The sequence below is a fragment of the Monodon monoceros genome, unplaced genomic scaffold (genome assembly GCF_005190385.1).
Source record: "Monodon monoceros isolate NGI ecotype Baffin Bay Population unplaced genomic scaffold, NGI_Narwhal_1 Super_Scaffold_4, whole genome shotgun sequence".
Lineage (NCBI taxonomy): Eukaryota > Metazoa > Chordata > Mammalia > Artiodactyla > Monodontidae > Monodon > Monodon monoceros.
Window position 1 is genome coordinate 22,781,715 of NW_021703781.1, and position 21,401 is coordinate 22,803,115.

Consider the following 21,401-nt stretch of genomic DNA (forward strand, 5'->3'; position numbering starts at 1 on the left):
AAGCAAAATGAACAAAACCTACTTGTAATCCAGTTGTACGCTTGTAAAATTTTAGAATACCAAGAAAAAGAAAATCCTCAGAATTCCCAGAAAAAAACCTTCCTAGTCCTTTAAAAAGGAATGAGAATTAGTCTAGGATCAGATATCTCATGAGTAAAACCTGGTACATCAACTAAGGGAAATATATGCTTACTAATTAGAGCAACACTGTCCAACAGAAATATAATGTGAGTGATAAATGTAAGCCACATGTATAATTAAAAATTTTCTAGGGGCTTCCCTGGTGGCACAGTTGTTGAGAATCTGCCTGCCAATGCAGGGGACACGGGTTTGATCCCTGGTCCGGGATGATCCCACATGCTACGGAGCAACGAAGTCTGTGCGCCACAACTACTGAGCCTGCGCTCTAGAGCCTGTGAGGCCACAACTACTGAGCCCACGTGTCACAACTACTGAAGCCCACGCGCCTAGAGCCCATGCTCCACAATGAGAGAAGCCACCACAATGAGAAGCCCGTTCACTGCAACGAAGAGTAGCCCCCGCTCGGCACAACTAGAGAAAGCCCACGCTCAGCAATGAAGACCTAACACAGCCAAAAATAAATAAATAAAAGTAAATAAATATATTTAAAAAAAAAATTCTAACAGCCACCTTTAAGAAAGCAAATAGAATGTATAACTGATTCACTAAAGCAGAAACTGACACATGATTGTAAAGCAATTATACTCTAATAAAAATGTTAAAAAGAAAGCAAATAGAAACAGGTAAAATTAATTTTAATAATATACTTTATTTAAATGAATATATCCAAAATAGCATCATTTCAACATGTAATCAATATAAAACTTACTGAGATATTTCACATTACTTTTTACACTAAGTTTTCAAAATCTGGTGTCTATTTTACAATTATAGCACATCTCAGTTCAGACTAGCTACATTACAAGTTATTATCGTAATATCCAAAAGAACTCAAAAGTTAAAAAATATTAAAGTGATTGCTTCTGTGACATAACTGGGAGGGTGGAGAAATTGGAACAGATCTGTGTTTTTCATTAAGTGCTCTTCACTATAGTTTGGAAAATATTTTACCATGTGCATCTGCCAAATAAAGGAGGGGCATGTAAGGACAGCCTGGCATGTAGTGAGAATTCCTTCATTTAAAAGCAAATACAGGGACTTCCCTGGTGGTTCAGTGGTTAAGACTCCATGCACCCAATGCAGGAGGCCAAGGTTCGATTCTTGGTTGGGGAACTAAGATACCACATACTGCAACTAAGCCTGTGCGCTGCAACTACTGAGCTCGTGTACTCTAGAGCCCGCATGCCACAAGGAAGACCCAGAGCAGCCTAAATAAATAAATAGAAGCAAATACAGACATAAAGTAGGCCAAGAGATTCATAATTTCAAGTTGGAAGAAATGATTATTTCATCTTATTATATTTAGATTTCTTTACCTGTCAAATGAAGCAGGTGGTTGGATTAGATCAATTCTTAACATGGTTGGGGATGGAGTGTGGAAAGTGTGGATGGATTAAAGAATTCATGCTATCCTTACTCGCTACTCCTCTTGAGATTCTAATAGGCCCAATTATTGGGGGAGGGAGAGTATGGAGAAAGAAAGGAAAAAACACAGCATGTGTAGTTTGAAAATATAATCAAATGACTATCCTTCCATTTCTCCACCCTCATTCTTTGGGTCCCAGCTTAGAAACACTGGATGTTATGCCGTTTTCCCTTGGGTGCTTTCTATGAATCTCAGACTTCTCTTCAAAGAACTCTCACAGTCATTTAATGCTAACACTATCTCCCCCTTTTCATTAATGAGAAAGCTGACGCTCAAAAGGATTAAACGATTGTTTCTGATTTTAAGTCTAACAATCTTTTTAAATGGCGGCAGTTGCCTGTCTTTTTGAATCCATGACAAAAATAATGTAAACATGCAGAAATACTATAAGAATAGTCTCAGTTTAAGCTTCAGAGTGAATATCTAAAAGGAGGCTTATTTTAAAGATGATAGCTACTCATTTTGCCAAAAGACAAAGTGAAACAATCAAATATGTCATTTTGATATCTATAAATTAGAGCTTAGGTAAATGGAAGCTCTATACAATTTTACTTAAGAAGTCCCAGTTATCTCTCAAAAATTTAGAGATTCATTTTTTCAGTTTAATACTAGAATTTATCCTAAAAATTGTACCCAAAGAATATCCTAAAATTTTATTAAAATAATTATATTTTCAGCTTATGTAAGTCAGCAAAAGTACAGTTCAAGTTCATCAGGTATGAGATAATTTTTTTTTTAATCGAACTGCTGAAAACCAAAGACAAAGAAAAAAATCTTTGAAGCAGCCAGTTTAAAGTGCTGAAAGAAAAGAACTTCAACCCAGAATTCTTTATTTAGTGAAAATATTCTTCAAGAATGAAGACAAAGGGCTTCCCTGGTGGCGCAGTGGTTGAGAGTCTGCCTGCCGATGCAGGGGACACGGGTTCATGCCCCGGTCCGGGAAGATCCCACATGCCGCGGAGCGGCTGGGCCCGTAAGCCATGGCCGCTGAGCCTCCGTGTCCAGGAGAGGCCACAACAGTGAGAGGCCCACGTACCGCAAAAAAAAAAAAAAAAAAGTATGAAGACAAAATAAAAATGTTCTCAGATGAAGGAAAACGTAGAGGATTCATCACCATCAGAACTGCTCTAATAGATGTTCTATCCTTCAAGGCAGAAGAAAATGATACCAGAAGAAAGTATGGAACTTAAGGAATAAATAAAGAGCAACAGAAGTAGCTAATATCTAGATATATATATAACAGACTAGTTTGATGGTTGAAATAAAAACTTAAAACAATGTCTGGCAGAGTTTTCAACATATGTAGATGTAATACATATGACACTACACCATAAACTGGGGAGAAATCTTTATAGTGGTTAGATATCTATATTCCACTTGAAGTGGTAAAATTATAAATTCTCAGCAAACTGTGAAAAGTTAACTATGTATATTATAATCCCAATAGCAACCATTAAATTAAAGATACACAAAGAAGTATCGTCAAACCCCCTGCCAAAATCAATTAAAATGAAATATTAAAAAATCTTCAAATAATCTGAAAAGAAGGCAGGAAAGGGGTAAAAGAGGAACATAAAAAAGGGAAAACAAATAATAAAATTTGTTAAATTTAGGTAGACCTAAATTTAAACATATCAACAGTTACATTAAATATAAATCATCTAAACACATTAATTAATAAAAGGTAGAAACTGTCATATTGGATAAAAAACATGATCCAACTATATGTTGTCCATAAGAAACCCATTTTAAATACAATGATATAGGTATGGTTACAAGTAACACGATGGAAAAAGATATATCATGAAAAATGAATCAAAAGAAAGACTGAGTGGCTACATAAATATCAGACTATGTGGACTTTAGAGCAAAATATATATATATATTAGCAAGAATAAAGAGGGTCTATTATATAATGATAAGAGGGTCAATTCACCATGAAGCTAGAATAATCCTAAGTGTGTATTCACCTAATAAGAGTTTCAAAATATTTGAAGCAAAAACTGATACAATGGAAAAGATAAATAGACAAATCCACAAATAAAGTCAGAGATCGACATCCTTCTCTCAATAATTGACAGAGAAAGGAAACAGATAATCAGTAAGGATATGGAAGACAGAAAGATGGGCTGCCTGGGACTTGCCTGGGAAAAAGTGGGAAGGCAGGATTACAAATGGGTATGAAAACATTCTAGAGGGTGATGAATACGTTCATTATATTGATTGTGCTTATGGTTTCACTAGCATATACATGAGATTAGTATATCAAAACTCATCAAACACTTTAAATAATGCTGATATTCTATGTTAATTATACCTTAATAAATCAGTAAAAAGAAAGAGACAGTACAAACAACCAAGGAGAAGAATGGTATGTTTGAGAATATTGACAGCTTCTGTATATTAAAAATTATCAGAAACAAAATAAAAAGATGGGCCACAGACTAGGAATAAATATCTGCTATATGGCAGACTCCAATAGAGAACACACATAATACTTTCACTAATCAAAAAGAAATCAGGGCTTCCCTGGTGGCACAGTGGTTGAGAGTCCGCCTGCCGATGCAGGGGACGTGGGTTCGTGCCCCGGTCCGGGAAGATCCCACATGCTGCAGAGGGGCTGGGCCCGCGAGCCATGGCCGCTGAGCCTGCGCGTCCGGAGCCTGTGCTCCACAACGGGAGAGGCCACAACAGTGAGAGGCCCGCGTACCGCAAAAAAAAAAAAAAAAAAAAAGAAATCAAATAGAAAAGTGAGTAGAGAAGATAAATAGGCAATTCATACACATGGCAATGTGAACAGCCAATAAACATTTGGAGATAAGCCTTACTAGTTACTAATGAAATGCAAAACAAAACCAGATACAATAATTTCCATCAGATTGCTAAAAATTTAAGTCTGATAATACCATGTCTTGGCAGGAATGCAAAGGAGGAAACTCATACATTCCTGGAGAAAATATAAATTATTTTATCCACTCTGGGAATCAATTTGGCAATGTTTAGCAAATTTGAGGAGGGTATCCTACAGGCCAGCAAGTCCAACTTCCAGGTATACATGTTGAAAATAACTTTTTGTAAATATGCACCAGGAGACATACAGAAAAATGTTCACTTCAGCATGGTTTACAACAGAAAAAACACTGGCATATTAGATTTTTGTTCTCAAATCTTCACTTCCTCCTCCTTGACCTCTGTGGAAAATCCCTTAACTTTGGGCTTAGCCATGTAATTTGCTTTGGCCAATGGGATACTGGCAATTATGACATGACTCAATCCTTAAAATGGACTTCTGACATTGGCTTGCTTTCTTGCACCTCTGCCAACAGTATGAGAGGATAATATCCCAGATAGCCCTTTGGTTTAAAAAAGATGAGAAACATATAGAACAAACTAACAAATCTGACAAAACCATCAAGCAGAGATGACCTAGACCAGCTTAGCCAGCCCCTAGCCTATCTAAGCAAGGCCAGCTGAGATCAACAGAGCACACCCTTTGTGACCTGCAGATGCATGAGGTAAATAAATGCTTGTGTTTTATGCCACTGACATTTTATATGGCTGTTTGTTACACAGCAATAGCTGACTGACAAAATTGGAAGTGTTCATCTACATGGACATGGGTAAATTAAATACTGGCATATTTATACAAATTTAAACAACTGATATACACAACTATATAGCAGTGAAAATAAGAGAACAACAGCTACCTGTGTCAACAAACACACACATATAAACATAATATTTAACATATAAAAAAAGCATGGGAAACGTAGCAGCTTGAAAAGGCTAAGTTATGCTACAGTAACAACTTTAAAATCTCAGTGGCTTACAACAAGGAAGGTTTTATATAGTGCTCATGCTACCTATCTATCATACTGGCTACAGCTCTGCTTCACATGGTATTGAATCTGGGATCCAGGCTGACAGGGCAGCAACCTCTATTTGGAACATAGCAGAGGTAAAAGAGAACACAGCAAATCACAAACTGACTATTAAAGCTCTTGCTTGAACATAGTGTATATAGTTTCTGCTCACATTTCATTGGTCAGAGGAAATCACATGGTTAGGTCCAAACTCAATGCTAGGAGATGAATACAATCATTCCCTGGGGAAGGACAATGGATATACGTGAATATTATAGTCTTCATCAAGAATGATAAACACCAGGGACTTCCCTGGTGGCACAGTGGTTAAGAATCCACCTGCCAATGCAGGGGACATGGGTTCAAGTCCAGGAAGATCCCACATGCCAGGGAGCAAGTAAGCCTGTGCACCACAGCTACTGAGCCTGCGCTCTAGAGCCCACAAGCCACAACTAGAGAAGCCCCCGTGCCACAACTACTGGAGCCCGTGCTCCGCAACAAGAGAAGCCTGAGCACCACAATGAAAAGTAGCGCCCGCTCACTGCAACTAGAGAAAGCCTGCACGGATCAACGAAGACCCAATGCAGCCAAATATAAAAATAAATAAATAAATAAGAATGATAAACACCAAATTAAGGACAGTGGTATCAGGAACCAGGGGCAGAGACCCTTATTTCTTACTATAAGAAACCCTTGTTTCTTATTATTCCACAAGAAGTCAGCAAATATTTTTCTGTAAAAGGCCAGATAATAAATATTTTAGGCTTTGTGGGCCACTTATAGTCTCTATTGGAACTCCTCAACTCTGCTATCATAGTACAAAAGCTGCCATGGACAATACATAATGAATGAGCTCCAATAAAACTCTTTTTATGGACACTGAAATTTGAGTTTCATGTAATTTTCAAGCAGCACAAAATATTCCTCATGTGATTTATTTTTTTTAATGTAAAAAATATTCTCTGCTCATGGGCCATGCAGAAACAGGGAAGTTCACTGTAGCTGACCAACACCTGCTCTATACTCAGCATCACTGCAGGAAATTAAAATAAAGGATACATGCACCCCAATGTTCACTGCAGCACTATTTACAATAGCCAAGTCACAGAAACCACCTAAATGTCCAACGATAGATGAGTGGATAAAGAAGATGTGGTACATATATACAATGGAATACTACTCAGCCATAAAAAGGAACAAAATTGGGTCATCTGTAGAGATGTGGATGGACCTAGAGTCTGTCATACAGATTGAAGTAAGCCAGAAAGAGAAAAACAAATATCGTGTATTAACATATATATGTGGAATAAAATGGTATAGATGAACCTATTTGTAGGGCAGGAATAGAGACGCAGACGTACAGAACGGACATGTAGACACAGTGGGGGAAGGGGAGGGTGGGACGAATTGGGAGATTAGGTTTGACATAAATACACTACCATGTGTAAAACACACAGCTAGTGGGAACCTGCTGTATAGCACAGGGAGTGCAGCTCAGCGCTCTGTGACAACCTAGATGGGTGGGATGGCGGGGTGGTTGGAGGGAGGTCCAAGAGGGAGGGGATATAGGTATACATATAGGTGATTCATGTCATTGTACAGCAGAAAGTAACACAACATTGTAAAGTAATTTTACTCCAATAAAAAAGTTTTTTTAATAAAATAAAAGTAGAAGACAAGGTTCTTGTATGGAAGGAACTTACCTTGTTGGGGCAAAAACATTAGAACAAAATTGTTTCAAAAATACATTCATTGTATATACTTTCATGTGTTTCTTGTTACTTAATAGTGCCCTTTCATTTCAGCTTAAAGAAGTCCCTTTCACATTTCTTGTAAGGCCAGTCTAGTGATAAAAAATTCCTTTAGCTTTTGCTTGTCTGGAAAACTCTCTCTCCTTCAATTCTGAAGGGCAACTTTGCTGGGTAAAGTATTCTTGGCTGGCATTTTTTTCTTTCAGTACTTTGAACATACCATGCCACTCCCTCTGGCTTACAAAGTTTCTGCTGAAAAATCTGCTGATAGTCTTATAGGGGTTCCCTTGTATGTAACAAGTTGTTTGTCTCTTCTTGCTTGCAAGGAGTCTCTCCTTGCCTTTAACTTTTAACACTTTAATTATGTGTCTTGGTGTGGGTCTCTTTGGGTTCATCTTTTTTAGAATTTCCTGGGCTCCTGGATCTGGACGTCTGTTTCCTTCCCCAGGTTCGGGGAGTTTTCAGACATTATTTCTTCAAGTAAGTTTTCTACCCCTTTCTCTTTTATCCTTCTGGAACCCCCATAATGTGACTGTTGGTCTGTTGATGTTTTCTCATAAGTCCCTTAAGCTATCTTCACTCTTTTTCTTTTTTTCTTTTTGCTCCTCTGACTGGATAAGTTCCACTGTCCTCAAGTTCACTGATCCTTTCTTTCACTTCATCTAGTCTGCTATTGAACCTCTCTACTGTATTTTTCAGTTGCTATTGTTTTTCCATTCTGTGGCTTCTATTTGGTACTTTCATGTATTTTCTATCTCTCTGTTGAAATTCTCACTTTATTCATGCATTGTTCCTGTGAGCTTGCTAAGCATTTTTATAACCGTTATTTTGAACTCTTTATCAAGTAAGTCACTTATTTCAATTTTATTAAGGTCTTTTTTTGAGGTTTTATCTTGTTCTTTTGTTCGGAACATATTCCTCTATTTCTTCACTTTTTGTAACTGAGCTGGTTTCTAGGCATTAGATAAAACAGCCACCTCTCCCAGTCTTGAAGGAGTGGCCTCGTGGGGAAGCTGAACCTTATCATTCAACCCTGCCCTATTTCTTGGTTGTCCTTCAAGCCTCTGTGATTGTCCAAGTAGCCTACTTTATTCTTGGAGGCTCCCAGTAGTTGAGGCTCCTACTTTGCTCTTAGAGGCTCCCAGCAGTGCCAAGAGCCATCAGGGTCCCAAAGGGGAGGATCTCAGTCAGCACCTAGATTCAGGCTGACTGGAAGCCAGACCCTCAGGCAGCAGTTTTTAAAGTATGCAAATAAACTTCTTTCAGGAGAAGGCTGGGAGATGAGTGTTTGTTTGATTCCTCTACACTGAGCCCTGGGGTGATAGCCAGTTAAGAACTGTTACTTTGTTTGCTACCACCTATGGAATCCATGAACACAAGCCCCACTGGTCACCAGAGCCAAGCTATCAAGGGATGTGTCCTCTGGGTGGCAGCCACAAAAGCTGGGGAGCCAGACATGTACACAAGCTCCTTTTTCATAGATACCAGCAACCTGGGTCAGCGCAGAGGGAGGGCACAAAAATGATGCTCACTGGCCTCCCCAGTCTCTGGAGAGGACTGTAGTCAGACCATAGATATGTGTTTAATTAGAAGCCTGCCCCTCAGGCCACAGCTATTAAGATAAGTTAATAAGCCTCTTTTACAGAACAACTGGGGTATATTTAATGCTGGTTATCTGTGCTGTGCCCTGGGAATGGGATAACCAGTTAAGAATTGTTTCTCCATTTGTTACAGTCCTACGGGACCCGAGAACGTAAGCCCCAGTGGCCACCAGAGCCAAGTGATCAAGGGATGTGTCCTGGGTGCCAGCTGCAAAAGTCAGTATGCCAGACATGTACACAAATTCCCTTCTGGGAGATACCAGTGACCTCAAGCAAGGCAGAAAGATACGCAAAGATGGCTCCCACTGGCCTCTGCAGTCTTTGGAGAGTATTCCAGCAGGCATTCAGATGTGTTTTAAACCAGAAGCCTGCCCCTTAGGCCAAAGGCTCAAGGCAAGCAAATGGGCCTCTTTCACAGAAACACTGGAGGTATGTTGCAGTCTGCTGTCTCTGTGCTGTGCCCTGATGGTGGTAGCCAGTTAAGAATGGTTTCTCTGTTTGTTACAGAGCCCACCAGCCTGTCTTTGGAGAATATTTCAGTAGGCCCCTAGATATGTGTTAAATTAGATGTCTGCCCCTCAGGCCAATGCTTTAAGATAAGCAAATAGGTCTCTTTCACAGAAAGACTGGGCACTTTTCACTAAGCTGCCTTTGCACTGGGCCCTGTGGGGCAGCCGGGCATGAGCACTCTATGCTGCCCAGTTCACTATAGCCTTGTGGGTCTTGTAGATGCAAGTCTCTTTGGCTTTCAAACCTAGATGCCCTGGGGGCTCATCTCTCAGGTGTAGGTCTCAAAAGCTGGCACGCCAGATTGAGGTTCAAACCTCCCGCTCCTCAGGTAGAAGCTCAGGTCTATGAGTTCTCTCCTGACCACTGGTTACTGTAACAGGGGTAGAGTTTATGGTGAAATTGTGTCTCAGCCTCTTCTGTTTCGGTGTGGGTTTTTTCTCATTTGCCTGATGTGTAGGAGTTGTAGATTTGGTGTGTCTATGGGAGGAGGTGAGTTCAGGATCCTCCTACAACACCACCTTGAACCAAAACCACTGTATATAATCGAGTGTAAAATTATGTGTCTCAAACTAAAAGTGCTCTAGTAAGAGTATCACTAAGGGCATGACTCATCCTAGAGAGAATATGGAGTCCAGGACAAGTAAATCACAGTATGATCTGTGTTTCCCCTTTTCACATACTTTTCGTCTTCCATGAGACAAAATCAGATCAATATGAATAGGTCAGCCAGTGGGATATGGTGGAAAGGAAACAGAGATCCTCTTTGCTCTGACGAAAGCTCAAGTATGCTTTGCTCTGACGAAAGCTTAAGTTTTTCTATACAGTACTTTAAAAACTCTCCCCATGCTGCTGATTCTCCAAGTCATTGGCTAGCTATGCAAAACTGGTTACTACAAGCAGCACGACCCAGAGCTTGAAGCAACTGCCTTATCCACTATATCCAGAGGCTTTGATGATACTAAGATTGCACAGAAAGGGAGATGAGATATATTCCAGTCATACACTATATATATTTTTTCCTTTTAATGTCCTTCTTACTTACCTATGGCTACTCTAAATTCTCTTGATATTCAGTACAAAATTATTCTTAATCAGCTTGTTACTGAAATCCATCAGCACTCCACTCATTTAAAAACTGCTTAATTTTAGGGCTTTGTGATTATTTTTGAACTGTTCTAAAACTAAAATTTACAAGTTTAGATCTGTTAGGTATCCTGGGATACGGTATGTGTGAAAGACATGACAAAACAAAGTTGAAATATGAGCTACTGGCTAGAGTCCAGCCATCTGATGATAGAAAATCAAATTACAATTTGAATTACAGCCTCACTCTTTTCTTTATTTCAACCCACATTGGAATAATACATATTTTTACTTCTGCTACATCAACATTTGTGGAAATCTGTGTTCATGAGCAAACAAAAATGAAGCCAAATTTTCCATTAAATCTCATTTTAATATACTACAATTTCCCCTCATGATTATTATCTTAAAAGAAAAGCAATCATTCATTATTCTGGCTTTTTATGAAAACCAGAAATGTGCTTGGTATATTAGACATTTAGTAACTATTCTGTCCATGTGACAGGTCTTTCAATAATTAAAAAAACAAAATTACACAGTTAAATGCCAAAACGTGTGTAAGCAATTAGAGTATATAATGATTTCCACAGGGGGAAAAAAAAAACTTCCTTAAATGTCCAGATAATCTTTAGTAAACTACCTAAAGTGTTGCTTCATTTTCACTGTCACACTGGAAGCAAAGTACAGTTTTATTTAAAGTTACTGTTACATATTAGATTTCATCTGGTTTTAGAAATAATTTGACAAGTACAAAATATTTTACCATCATAAAACCCAGGAATATATCTTGCAATCCTTTTTTCTGTCTTACACACAAGTCTTCTTTAATCTTTCCTTCCACATGTCACAAAACAAGGTGCTAAATCTAATTCAAAAGGCTCAAAATCTAAAATTCAGTGCAATTAATGGAAACTTTATATACCTTCTTTCTGATTATAAAAGATTGTATACTCTATAAAGGAAGAAATTTTTGTCTGTTTTATTCATTCCTGCATGCCCTGCACATAAAATAGTGTCTAACCCATAGCAGAGCTAATTGATCAATACTTGTTGAATGAATGCATGTGAAGTTTATTAGAAAATAAAGGAACAAGGAATAGTCAAAGAAGAATAAAATAATTCCTCAAAATTTCAACATTCAGAGAGTTAACATTTTGGTATATTCTCTTTCAGCTGCTTTCTACATATTTTCTACATGGCGGAAATACAAAGTATAGAGGAACATATTAAATAACACCATGGAGATACAATCAGTAAAATCCAAAATGTGGGAAATTCTAGAATATAAATGACTTACATTCTTTCACAAATAAATGATGTACAGTTTGAGTTTCAGAAGTAGAGAGCCAGTGCAGGAGGACCAGGAAAAGTGAAACAGGAAAGGAAGGAAAGCCAGTTCAAGGGTGTGTCATTGAGCTGATTACTGTTGTAGAAAACTAAAGCTCAATACCCCTTAGTCCACCCAAGAAACCATGTAGTTGTATCCTCAGAATTGACCATCCAAGACAGTGGAAAGGAGAGTATTTATGCACCAAGTCTCAACAAAGAGTAAAGTCCTTTATACCTCTGTATGTGTGCACATGCCAACACGGTTGAGCAAGCTCCCGAAGGGGACCCATGCTATAGCAGCAGAGATGCTCTATAGCAGAAACAAGAGACACATAGTGTAGCTGAGGGTCTTTCCTGTTAGGCTGTATCTCTATCCTGATAAATGCTGCAGCAACAATCTAAGCAAAAGGTAAAAGGTGGGGTGAGAGATGTGAAACAAGGCATAAAACTGGTCTTGCTTAATGGCAAGGAAAAAATGGCAAGAAGAAAAAGAGAGAGAGAAAAACCCATAAAGAAAGACTGAAGAGATATCAAATATAGCGTGTGGCCATTTTTGGAGGTTGATTTGAATAAATCAACCGTAAACAATATATTTTAGACAGGGAAATTTGAACGATGCCTAGATATTTGCTATTAAGAAATTACTGTAATATTTTAAAATTATTGTTATTACTGGTACTACTGTTTTTTTTTTTTTTTAAAGTACTTATCTTTTGGAGACACATACAGAGGTGTCTTTAAAATTGCTTTAAATTGGCTTTAAAACAATCTGGGGTGAGGAGAGGAAGTAGAAAGGTTATAGACGAAATAAGATTGGCCACGTGTTCATAGCTGTTGAATCTAAGTGACAGGTACATATGGGTTCATTATACTACTCTCTGTACTTTCTATGTTTGAAAATTTCCCTAAGAAAAAAATTTAAATATACGGCAAATTTCCTGCACCTTTGAAGATTTCATTTTTCCTAGAGATATATGAATGTTAATAAACATGGGCAGGGGCTTCCCTGGTGGAGCAGTGGTTGAGAATCTGCCTGCCAATGCAGGGGACACGGGTTCGAGCCCTGGTCTGGGAAGATCCCACATGCCGCGGAGCAACTGGGCCCGTGAGCCACAACTACTGAGCCTGCGCATCTGGAGCCTGTGCTCCGCAGCAAGAGAGGCCGCGACAGTGAGAGGCCCGCGCACCGTGATGAAGAGTGGCCCCCGCTTGCCACAACTAGAGAAAGCCCTCGCACAGAAACGAAGACCCAACACAGCCAAAGATAAATAAATTTATATTAAATAAATAAAAATAAACATGGGCAAAACATTATAAATTCCTTGGTTAGAAAACACCATAACTGTTTCTGGTTCCCCAAGCTCACATTGTTATTTCACATGTCTGTATTTCTGACCACACAATTTACTCACTCTGAGTGATGCCTCTGCCCGCTCGTGTATACAATAATAATAATATAATAATATAATATCATAATATAATAATAACTATTATTATTCACTTTTCGAAACCCATCTCAAATGCCACCCCCTTTAGGATGCCTTCCTTATAATGCATAGTTTCTTTTTCATAGCCTACTACTGTAACATATATGATTGATTCTCACTAATTGTGAGAGTTATGTTCTATAAAGTTGCCATGAACAAAGAATCAGTGAATACTGACCTATTACTCCTAGGGGAAATACAGGGTTAGGTTCCTATGATCCTCTGGTCACAAGTTTTTTTTTAAACCAATCAATACATAACCTTATTTTATGTGTTTTTTTTTAGAGACACCTTTTTTCCTCTCCCCTCCTTCCATACATATTTGATATATCTATATATATATTTGATTCATTCTTTCTCTATACATATCCTTGATTAATTAACAATGAACTCACGGCCAACTTAAGCCTGAAGAAAGTTTATCTCACACACATATTTTCTCCTTAAGGCACATTATAGCCTTCTTATGTTTAAGAACACTAGACAGCACATCGACACTACATGGAGCAGGGGGAAGAGGGACAGCAATCACCAAGATAAAGCACAAAAATTCTAAAAACATGGCACTAAATAAACAAAGCAAAGGACACATATGAAAGCTGAAACAAAAAGGCAGAGCATTACTTTGTTTGACCTCAGCTGGGAACATGTACACGGGGTGACTCAAGCTTTTTGCTGCACTGCACATAACCACAGATGACTGCAAAAGTACCATTAAGTACTGATTATGGGGTTACAAGTAAGTTTTAGTGAGCATGCAGATTTGCAAATACAAAATTTGCAAATAATGAGAACTGACTATATATTCTTTATTCCCTTTTTAAATTGAGGTGAAATTCAAATAACATAAAATAACCATTTTAAAGTGTCCAGTTCAGTGGCATTTAGTACACTCATAGTGTTGCATAACTACCACCTCTACCTAGTTCCAAAATATTTTCATCACTCTAAAACAAAAATAAAAACAAAAAAACCCACCTTGTATCCATTAAGCAGTCAGTCCTCATTCCCCCAACCCAGCTGCTGGCAACCAACAACGTGCTTTCTGTCTCTATGGATTTATCTAGATATTTCATACAAATGAAATCATATACCAATATAAAATAAAAATGAAAAAAAAAAGAAATCATATGATATGTGGCCTTTTGTGCCTGGTTCAGGGTTCATCCACATTTGAATAATATTCCACTGTACGTATGTATCACAATTTGTTTATCCATTCATCTGTAAAAGGACATTTAGGATGTTTCTACTTTTTGGGTATTGTGAATAGTGCTACTATGAACATTCATATACAAGGACTTGTTTGAATACCTGTTTGAATACCTGTTTCAATTCTTTTGGGTTTATACTAGTAGCGCAATTGTTGGGTCATATGGTAACTTTTTACTTACATTTCTGAGAAACTGTTTTTCATAGTGGTTGCACCATTTTACATTCTCACCAGCAACATATGAGGGCTTCAATTTCTCCACATCTTTACCAACACTTGTTTGCTTTTAAATTAGAGCCAACCTGTGAGATGGTATATCCTGGTTTCGATTTGGATTTCTCTCATGACTAATGACATTAAGTATCTTTTCATCTGCTTACTGGCTATTTGTATATCTTATTTGGAGAAATGTTTATTCAAGTCCTTTGCCCATTTGTTAATTTCTTGTTAAGTTGTTAGAGTTCTTTTTCACTTCTGGCAGTTTGCGTATTACTAGGAATTTGTTTCATCTAGGTAATCCAATTTGTTGGAATATAATTGTTCACAGTGTTCTCTTATAATCCTTTTTATTTCTGTAAAGTAGGTAGTAATGTCCCCACTTTCATTTCTGACTTTAGTTATTGGCTTCTTTTCTCTTTTTTTCTTAGTCAGTCTACCTAAATGTTTCTCAATTTTGTTGACCTTTTCAGAGAACCAACTTTCTGTTTCATTGATTCTATTGTTTTCTATTCTCCGTTTCATTTATCTCTGCATTAACTTTCATTATTTCCTTATTTCAGCTATCTTCAGGTTTTGTTTGCTCTTTTCTTTTTTAAGTTCCATAAGGTGTAAAGTTAGGAAAGTGATTTGAGAACTTTCTTCTTTTTATTTTATTTACTTTTTAATTTATTATTTTATTTATTTATTTTTGGCTGTGTTGGGTCTTCGTTGCGGTGCGCGGGCTTCTCATTGCAGTGTCTTCTCTCATTGTGGAGTACAGGCTCTAGGCGTGTAGGCTTCAGTAGTTGTGGCATGGGGGCTCAGTAGTTGTGGCTCGCGGGCTCTAGAGCGCAGGCTCAGTAGTTGTGGCACATGGGCTTAGTTGCTCCGTGGCATGTGGGATCTTCCCGGACCAGGGTTCGAACCCATGTCCCCTGCATTGGCAGGTGGATTCTTAACCACTGCGCCACCAGGGAAGCCCTATTCTTTTTAAATGTAGGTGTTTACAGCTATAAGTTTCCCTCTGACCACTGCTTTTGCAGCATCACATCAGTTTTGTTAAGTTCTGTTTTTCATTCATCTCAAAGTATTTTTTAATTTCTCTTGTGATTTCTTCTTTTGAGCCATTGGTTGTTTAAGAATGTATTGTTTTATTTTCACATATTCATAAATTTTCTATTTTTCCTTCTGTTATTGATGGATAGTTTCATTCTGTTGTGATCAGAAAAGATATTTTGTATGATTTTAATCTTTTAAAATTTATTAAGATTTGTTTTGTAGCCTAACATATGGTCTATCTGTCTATTCCGGAAAATATTTGATGTGTGCTTGAGAAGAAATGTATTCTAATGCTCGAGTAGAGTGTTCTATGCATGTCTATTAGGTTTAGTTGGTTTACAGTGTTAAGTCTTCTATTTCTTTAAAAACCTTCTGTCTAAATGTTCTGTTCATTGCTGAAAAAGGGTTATGAAGTCTCCAACCATTACTGTAGAACTATTTCTCCCTTCAATTCTGTCAGCCTTTCACATATTTTGGGGTCTTTCATTTGGTGGGTATATATATTTAGCATTGTTATAACTACTTAATGAACTGACCCTTTTATCAATACACAATGTCCTTCTTTGTCTCTTGCAACAATTTCTTACTTAAAGTCTATTTTGTCTGATATAAGTATAGTCACTTCAACTCTCTTGTGGTTACTATTTGTACCCTTCATTTCCAACCTATTTGTACGCTTTCATTTTCAACCTATTTGTGTCTTGGATCTAAAGTGAGTTTCCTGTAGACAATATACAATTAGATCATATTTTCTTCTCCTGTCAATCTCTGTCTTTTAACTGGTGAGTATACTTTTATATTTAAAGTGATTAAGGATAAGAAAGCACTTGCTTCTTCTATCTTGTTATCTGTTTTCTATATGTCATATCTTTTTTTGTCCCTCGATTCCTCCAATCTTGCCTTCTTTTGTGTTTGATTGATTTTTTTCTAGTGTACTATTTCTATTCCCTCCTCAATTCCTTTTCTGTATATTTTTTAGTTATTTTCTTAGTGGTTAACCTGAGGAGTACAATTAACATCTTAAATTGAAAATAATCTAGTTTGAATCAACATTAACATATTTAAATTGTTGTTTTACAAATTTGTCTTTTAAACCATACAGGAAAAAAAAGATTGTTAAAAACCAAAAATAAAACAATACTGATATCTCCCTATGTAGTTACCTTTACTGGTCTTTATCATTTAAAATTTTTCTTTGTATGACTTTGGTTACTATCCAGTATACTTTCATTTCAGCCTAAAGGATTTCATTTAGCATTTCTTACAGGGAATGTCTACTAGCAACAAACTTCCTCCACTTCTGATTATCTAGAAATGTCTTCATTTCTCCTTCTGGGACTCCTAATATGCATATGTTGGTACACTTGATATTGTCCCACAAGTATCTTAGGCTCTATTCATTTTTATTCATTCTTCTTGCTCTGCTCCTCAGACTGGACATCAATTGACCTATCTCCAAGTTTCTGGTCCTTTTATCTTTCTGCTCAAATCTGTGTTGAACTCTTTCAGTAAATTTTTCATTTTATCTACTTTACTTTTCAGCTCAATAATTTCTACTCGATTCTTTTTGACAGTTTCTATTTCTTTATGGGTATTCTCTATTTATTAATACATAATACTCCCTATTTCCTACAGTTCTTTGTCTATGGTTTCCTTTAGCTCTATGAACATATTTAAGATAGTTGATGTAAAGTCTTTGTCTAGTAAGTGCAACGCCTGGGTTTCCTCAGGAATGGTTTCTGTCAATTTCTTTCTTTTTTTTTCCTATTAATGGGTCATACATTCCTGATTATTGTTGATATGCCATGCAATTTTTTAAACTGAAAATTAGACACTTTGAATATTGCTATGTGGTAATTCTGGAAATATTCTCCCTTCTTCCCAGAGTTTGACATGGTAACCTGCTGAGGACCACAGTCATCACTTTGTTTAGCGATTTTTCCAAACTATTTTTGCAAAGATTATATTCCTCATTACGTGTCATCATTGAAGTTTCTGCTCTATTATCTAAGTAGCCATCAAGTGACCTCAGAGATTTCCTTAAATGTTGGAGGCAAAAAGAATGAAAAAACAAAACAAAACAGAACCCAGCTCTCCTAGTGTTTGTAGATTGGCTCTGAGCTAGGGCCTTCTTTTGATGTTTAGCTAGATTCTCCTACAACTCCACCTTAACTTTCACCTCCTTCTTGCATGGAGCACAACTATACAAGCCCACTCAAGTCTTTTCCAAGTATGTGTCTGGCCTGAGCATCACTCTGGATTCCCCAGGCAGTAGCCCTTCAAAGCTCTTATTCCCTGAAATGTCTTTATCCTCAGCCTCCTCCTTCAGAGGCTTTTCAGTCTGTCTGCTGCTGGTCCCATCTGCCCTCTCTTGGCCCAATGGCTACAGGTGGTATATGCTTTTAAATTTTTTCAGTAGATGACACCTGGAAAGGTACTTTAGCTTGAGGTGGGTGAAACAAAAGGCAAGCCTTTGTGCTGGTAGCTCAGGAAACTACCAGATGAGTCAAAATGCACAACCACATTTTTGGAGAAATAGTCTATATTGCCTCCCAGCGATCTCCCCATCACTAGTAAGCCAAACTAGGAATGGAGGCTGCCATCCTCATGGCTGCTGCTAAGCTGGGAAACAGGGCATGGTAGGCAGGTAAGCAAAAGGCCACAACACTTTCTTTCCAAAATTTAACAGCTTCTTTCTTCATTAAGCAGTACCCTGGTTGCTATAACTTTTTTATTAGATTCCAGTGATCCAAAAAAAGTTGATTCCATCCATTTTGGGCAGCATAATGATTGCTTCAGTGAAAGAATTGATTCTTGAAGCTCCCTACTCTGTCATTTTTTCCACCATGTCTCCCATATACATTTGTAAGTAATTACCTTTAACTTATAATATTAAGCCCTTTATTTTCTTTCCTCACAACTTGTTTGTTCGGCCATTTCCTCTAAATGAGACATCCTTTCCTCTATTCTTTGTTTGTCTAACTTTTATTCAAACTTAGATATATTCTCTAGAACCATTCTCTAAACTTCCAGACTAAGTGTCCCTTCTTTATACTGCCATAGCACCTGTTCTTTAACAAATCACCACATTCCTGAAATTACCTGTTACTGTCTCTGTCTATCCCACCAAAGAGTAACTTGACAGCAGTCACATATGTAATCCATTGCCTTCAGGAACAGTCTAATTACAAGCAATGACTCTCAGTCAGAGGTGTATAATCTCCTTAGCGCTTGAGATTATACGCTCCTCTTCTCTACTCCTAAAGCCTAGCATAATGCCTAATATTCAGTAGCTACACAGTGAATATAATTATTACATGGACTTATACAGTTTAGGCAATACATAGAGAAACAAAGAAGCATATCAAGAAACAAATATCACAATCTTATTTTTCACTTCAGCAACTTACGTTCTGGTTGTTTTTCATTGGGTGTTATGGATCGCACAAAATCTTGTGGTGTCATAAACACTTCAGATTCACCATGCTCACTGATTACTTTCAAGGTAGCAAAATATCGGAAGATTTTGTCTGGTGTGGAATATGCGCGAATCCTATTCTCATATTCCATCACCTAAAATTGGAAATTCAGAGAGTGTTACTGTATTAAGCATCTCATTTTCATGTATAGTCTCTTATTTGGGGGGGCAATTTTATATCATTTTTTTCTCTAACTGGATTTTTTATATTAGAAATTACTTGCATCTCAAAAACTTGTGATATACGATTCATACTCCAGTTGAGGCAATGCTTGTATAAGTTTTCAGAATTTTGAATATTTTCTAATTCTTAAATCATTGAAAGCTAGCAAAATTGAAAAATGTCATAAAAGAATTCAAAAGGTCTCAGTAAAAGAGTATAATACCATATATATGGGAGCCTATCATTTTTTAAACACCTACCAAGTTTTTAAAAAGGGACTGATTTTACAGTTTTTACTTCCATGCAATTTCTTGAATTCAAAAACAAAACAGACGTGGGACTTCACAGGTCTGAATAGCTAACAGTCCTTCAAACAGAAAGTACATTACACAATAGCACAAAAAAATAAAATTACATATCATGGAAACTCAATTATTAACAGGTCTCAAGCAATAAGACTTTTACTTTTGATTAAAAAATTAGACTTCCAGGGACTTCCCTGGTGGCGCAATGGATAAGACTGTGATCCCAATGCAGGGGGCGCAGGTTCGATCCCTGGTCAGGGAACTAGATCCCACATGCATGCCGCAGCTAAGAGTTCACGTGCCACAACTAAGGAGTCCGTGTGCCACAATTAAGGAGCGGGCAAGCTGCAACTAAGGAGCCCACCTGCCGCAACTAAGGAGCCCACCTGCTGCAACTAAGGAGCCAGTGAGCTGCAACTAAGGAGGCTGCCTGCTGCAACTAAGATGCAGCACGACCAAATTAATTAATTAATTTAAAAATGTAGACTTCCAGAGAACATTTAAATATAGAATATTTAGAAAAGAGTAGACTCGGGAAGAACACAAGCAAATATTTGAATAGGAACAAAATTATACATGGCATACATTTAATTAAAAGATTATAATGTTAATATAAAAGCCTGTTTCCTTATCCAGCACCCAAGCCCCCATTCTGTACACGAAACATACAAAATACTGCATCTTCTGCATAATATTCTTCTACAGCCTACACAGTACTTTGGTGAAAAGATGTCTCTCATACCTGAATTTTATATGTGGAGTTAACCAACATTAAATAGTATCTTATAAATAACTGGTTAGAAAATGTGTCAAGGCAATACGATCTAAAAATTCATGAAAAAATAAAATAAATAAAATAAAAATCTAGTGAATTCAATGTCTATAAAGCAATTCACTATATTTAAAAAAACATTATTAATGTTTTAATTTAACTTATTAACGCAGCTATTAGTGTAACTGTCATTTCTGGCTAGATGGTCACTTTGAGGTGACCATCTTTAAGCAGCTGCTTAAAAATGGTCTCAATTCTACTAAGAGATATGCTTTCAACCACTAAGAAAGGAATGCTAATTTGTAACTATACATGACAGGAACCTTTCTAATGCTAATTTGCATTAAAGTCTGAATACTTATTTCCAAAAATTTTTCAATAGATTTGGCATGTGGCAAACACACTAAGCAGTTCCATGGCACAGCAGTCGGCACGAGGGACCGCTTTTGTGGAAGACACAAAAAGCTTGGGGGGGGGATGGTTCAGGCGGTAATGAGAGCAATGGGGGGGGGATGGTTCAGACGGTAATGCAAACAGCAAGGAGTGGCAGATGAAGCTTCACTCACTCACCTGCTGCTCACCTCTTGCTGTGAGGCCCAGTTCCTAACAGGCCACCGACTAGTACCAGTCCGTGGCCCTTGGGTTGGGGATCCCTCCCTTAGCAGCCTTTCAACCCCTTAGCAGCCTTAAGACTTAGCTACGAGTCTTAAATCAAAGGCATTTTATATTTAACTACAACTATCTGCTGGATCATACCAGCTGCAGAACAAAATACAATCAGTTTACAGTATTTAGGGTATGGGCTACAGCTGCTGCCAAAGATGGCTTTGTACACTAAAAACTCAATCACATATAAGATAAAGACAGAAAAATAACAACTTAAAAGTCAATGATTCACAGACTGAAAATCAGATCCTTGATTGTTACCAAAAAAATATGCTGCTGAATATTATTAATTAGTTTTAGTTTGAAATAATAGGTTGAGGAGATAGACCTTCTCCATTCCTGCACTGGTAGAGTTT

The 21,401-nt window shown here is 37.5% G+C and overlaps 1 protein-coding gene across 2 annotated transcripts in view; it reads right to left on the minus strand.

Moving 5' to 3' along the window:
• MICU1 (mitochondrial calcium uptake 1) overlaps window positions 1–21,401 on the minus strand; it is a 230,222-nt gene that overhangs the window by 157,669 nt on the left and 51,152 nt on the right. For both annotated transcript variants that reach the window (XM_029245049.1, XM_029245050.1), the window contains one exon: window positions 19,072–19,234. In XM_029245049.1, the coding sequence (XP_029100882.1) occupies window positions 19,072–19,234 (163 nt within the window). The remainder of the gene's footprint in view (window positions 1–19,071; window positions 19,235–21,401) is intronic.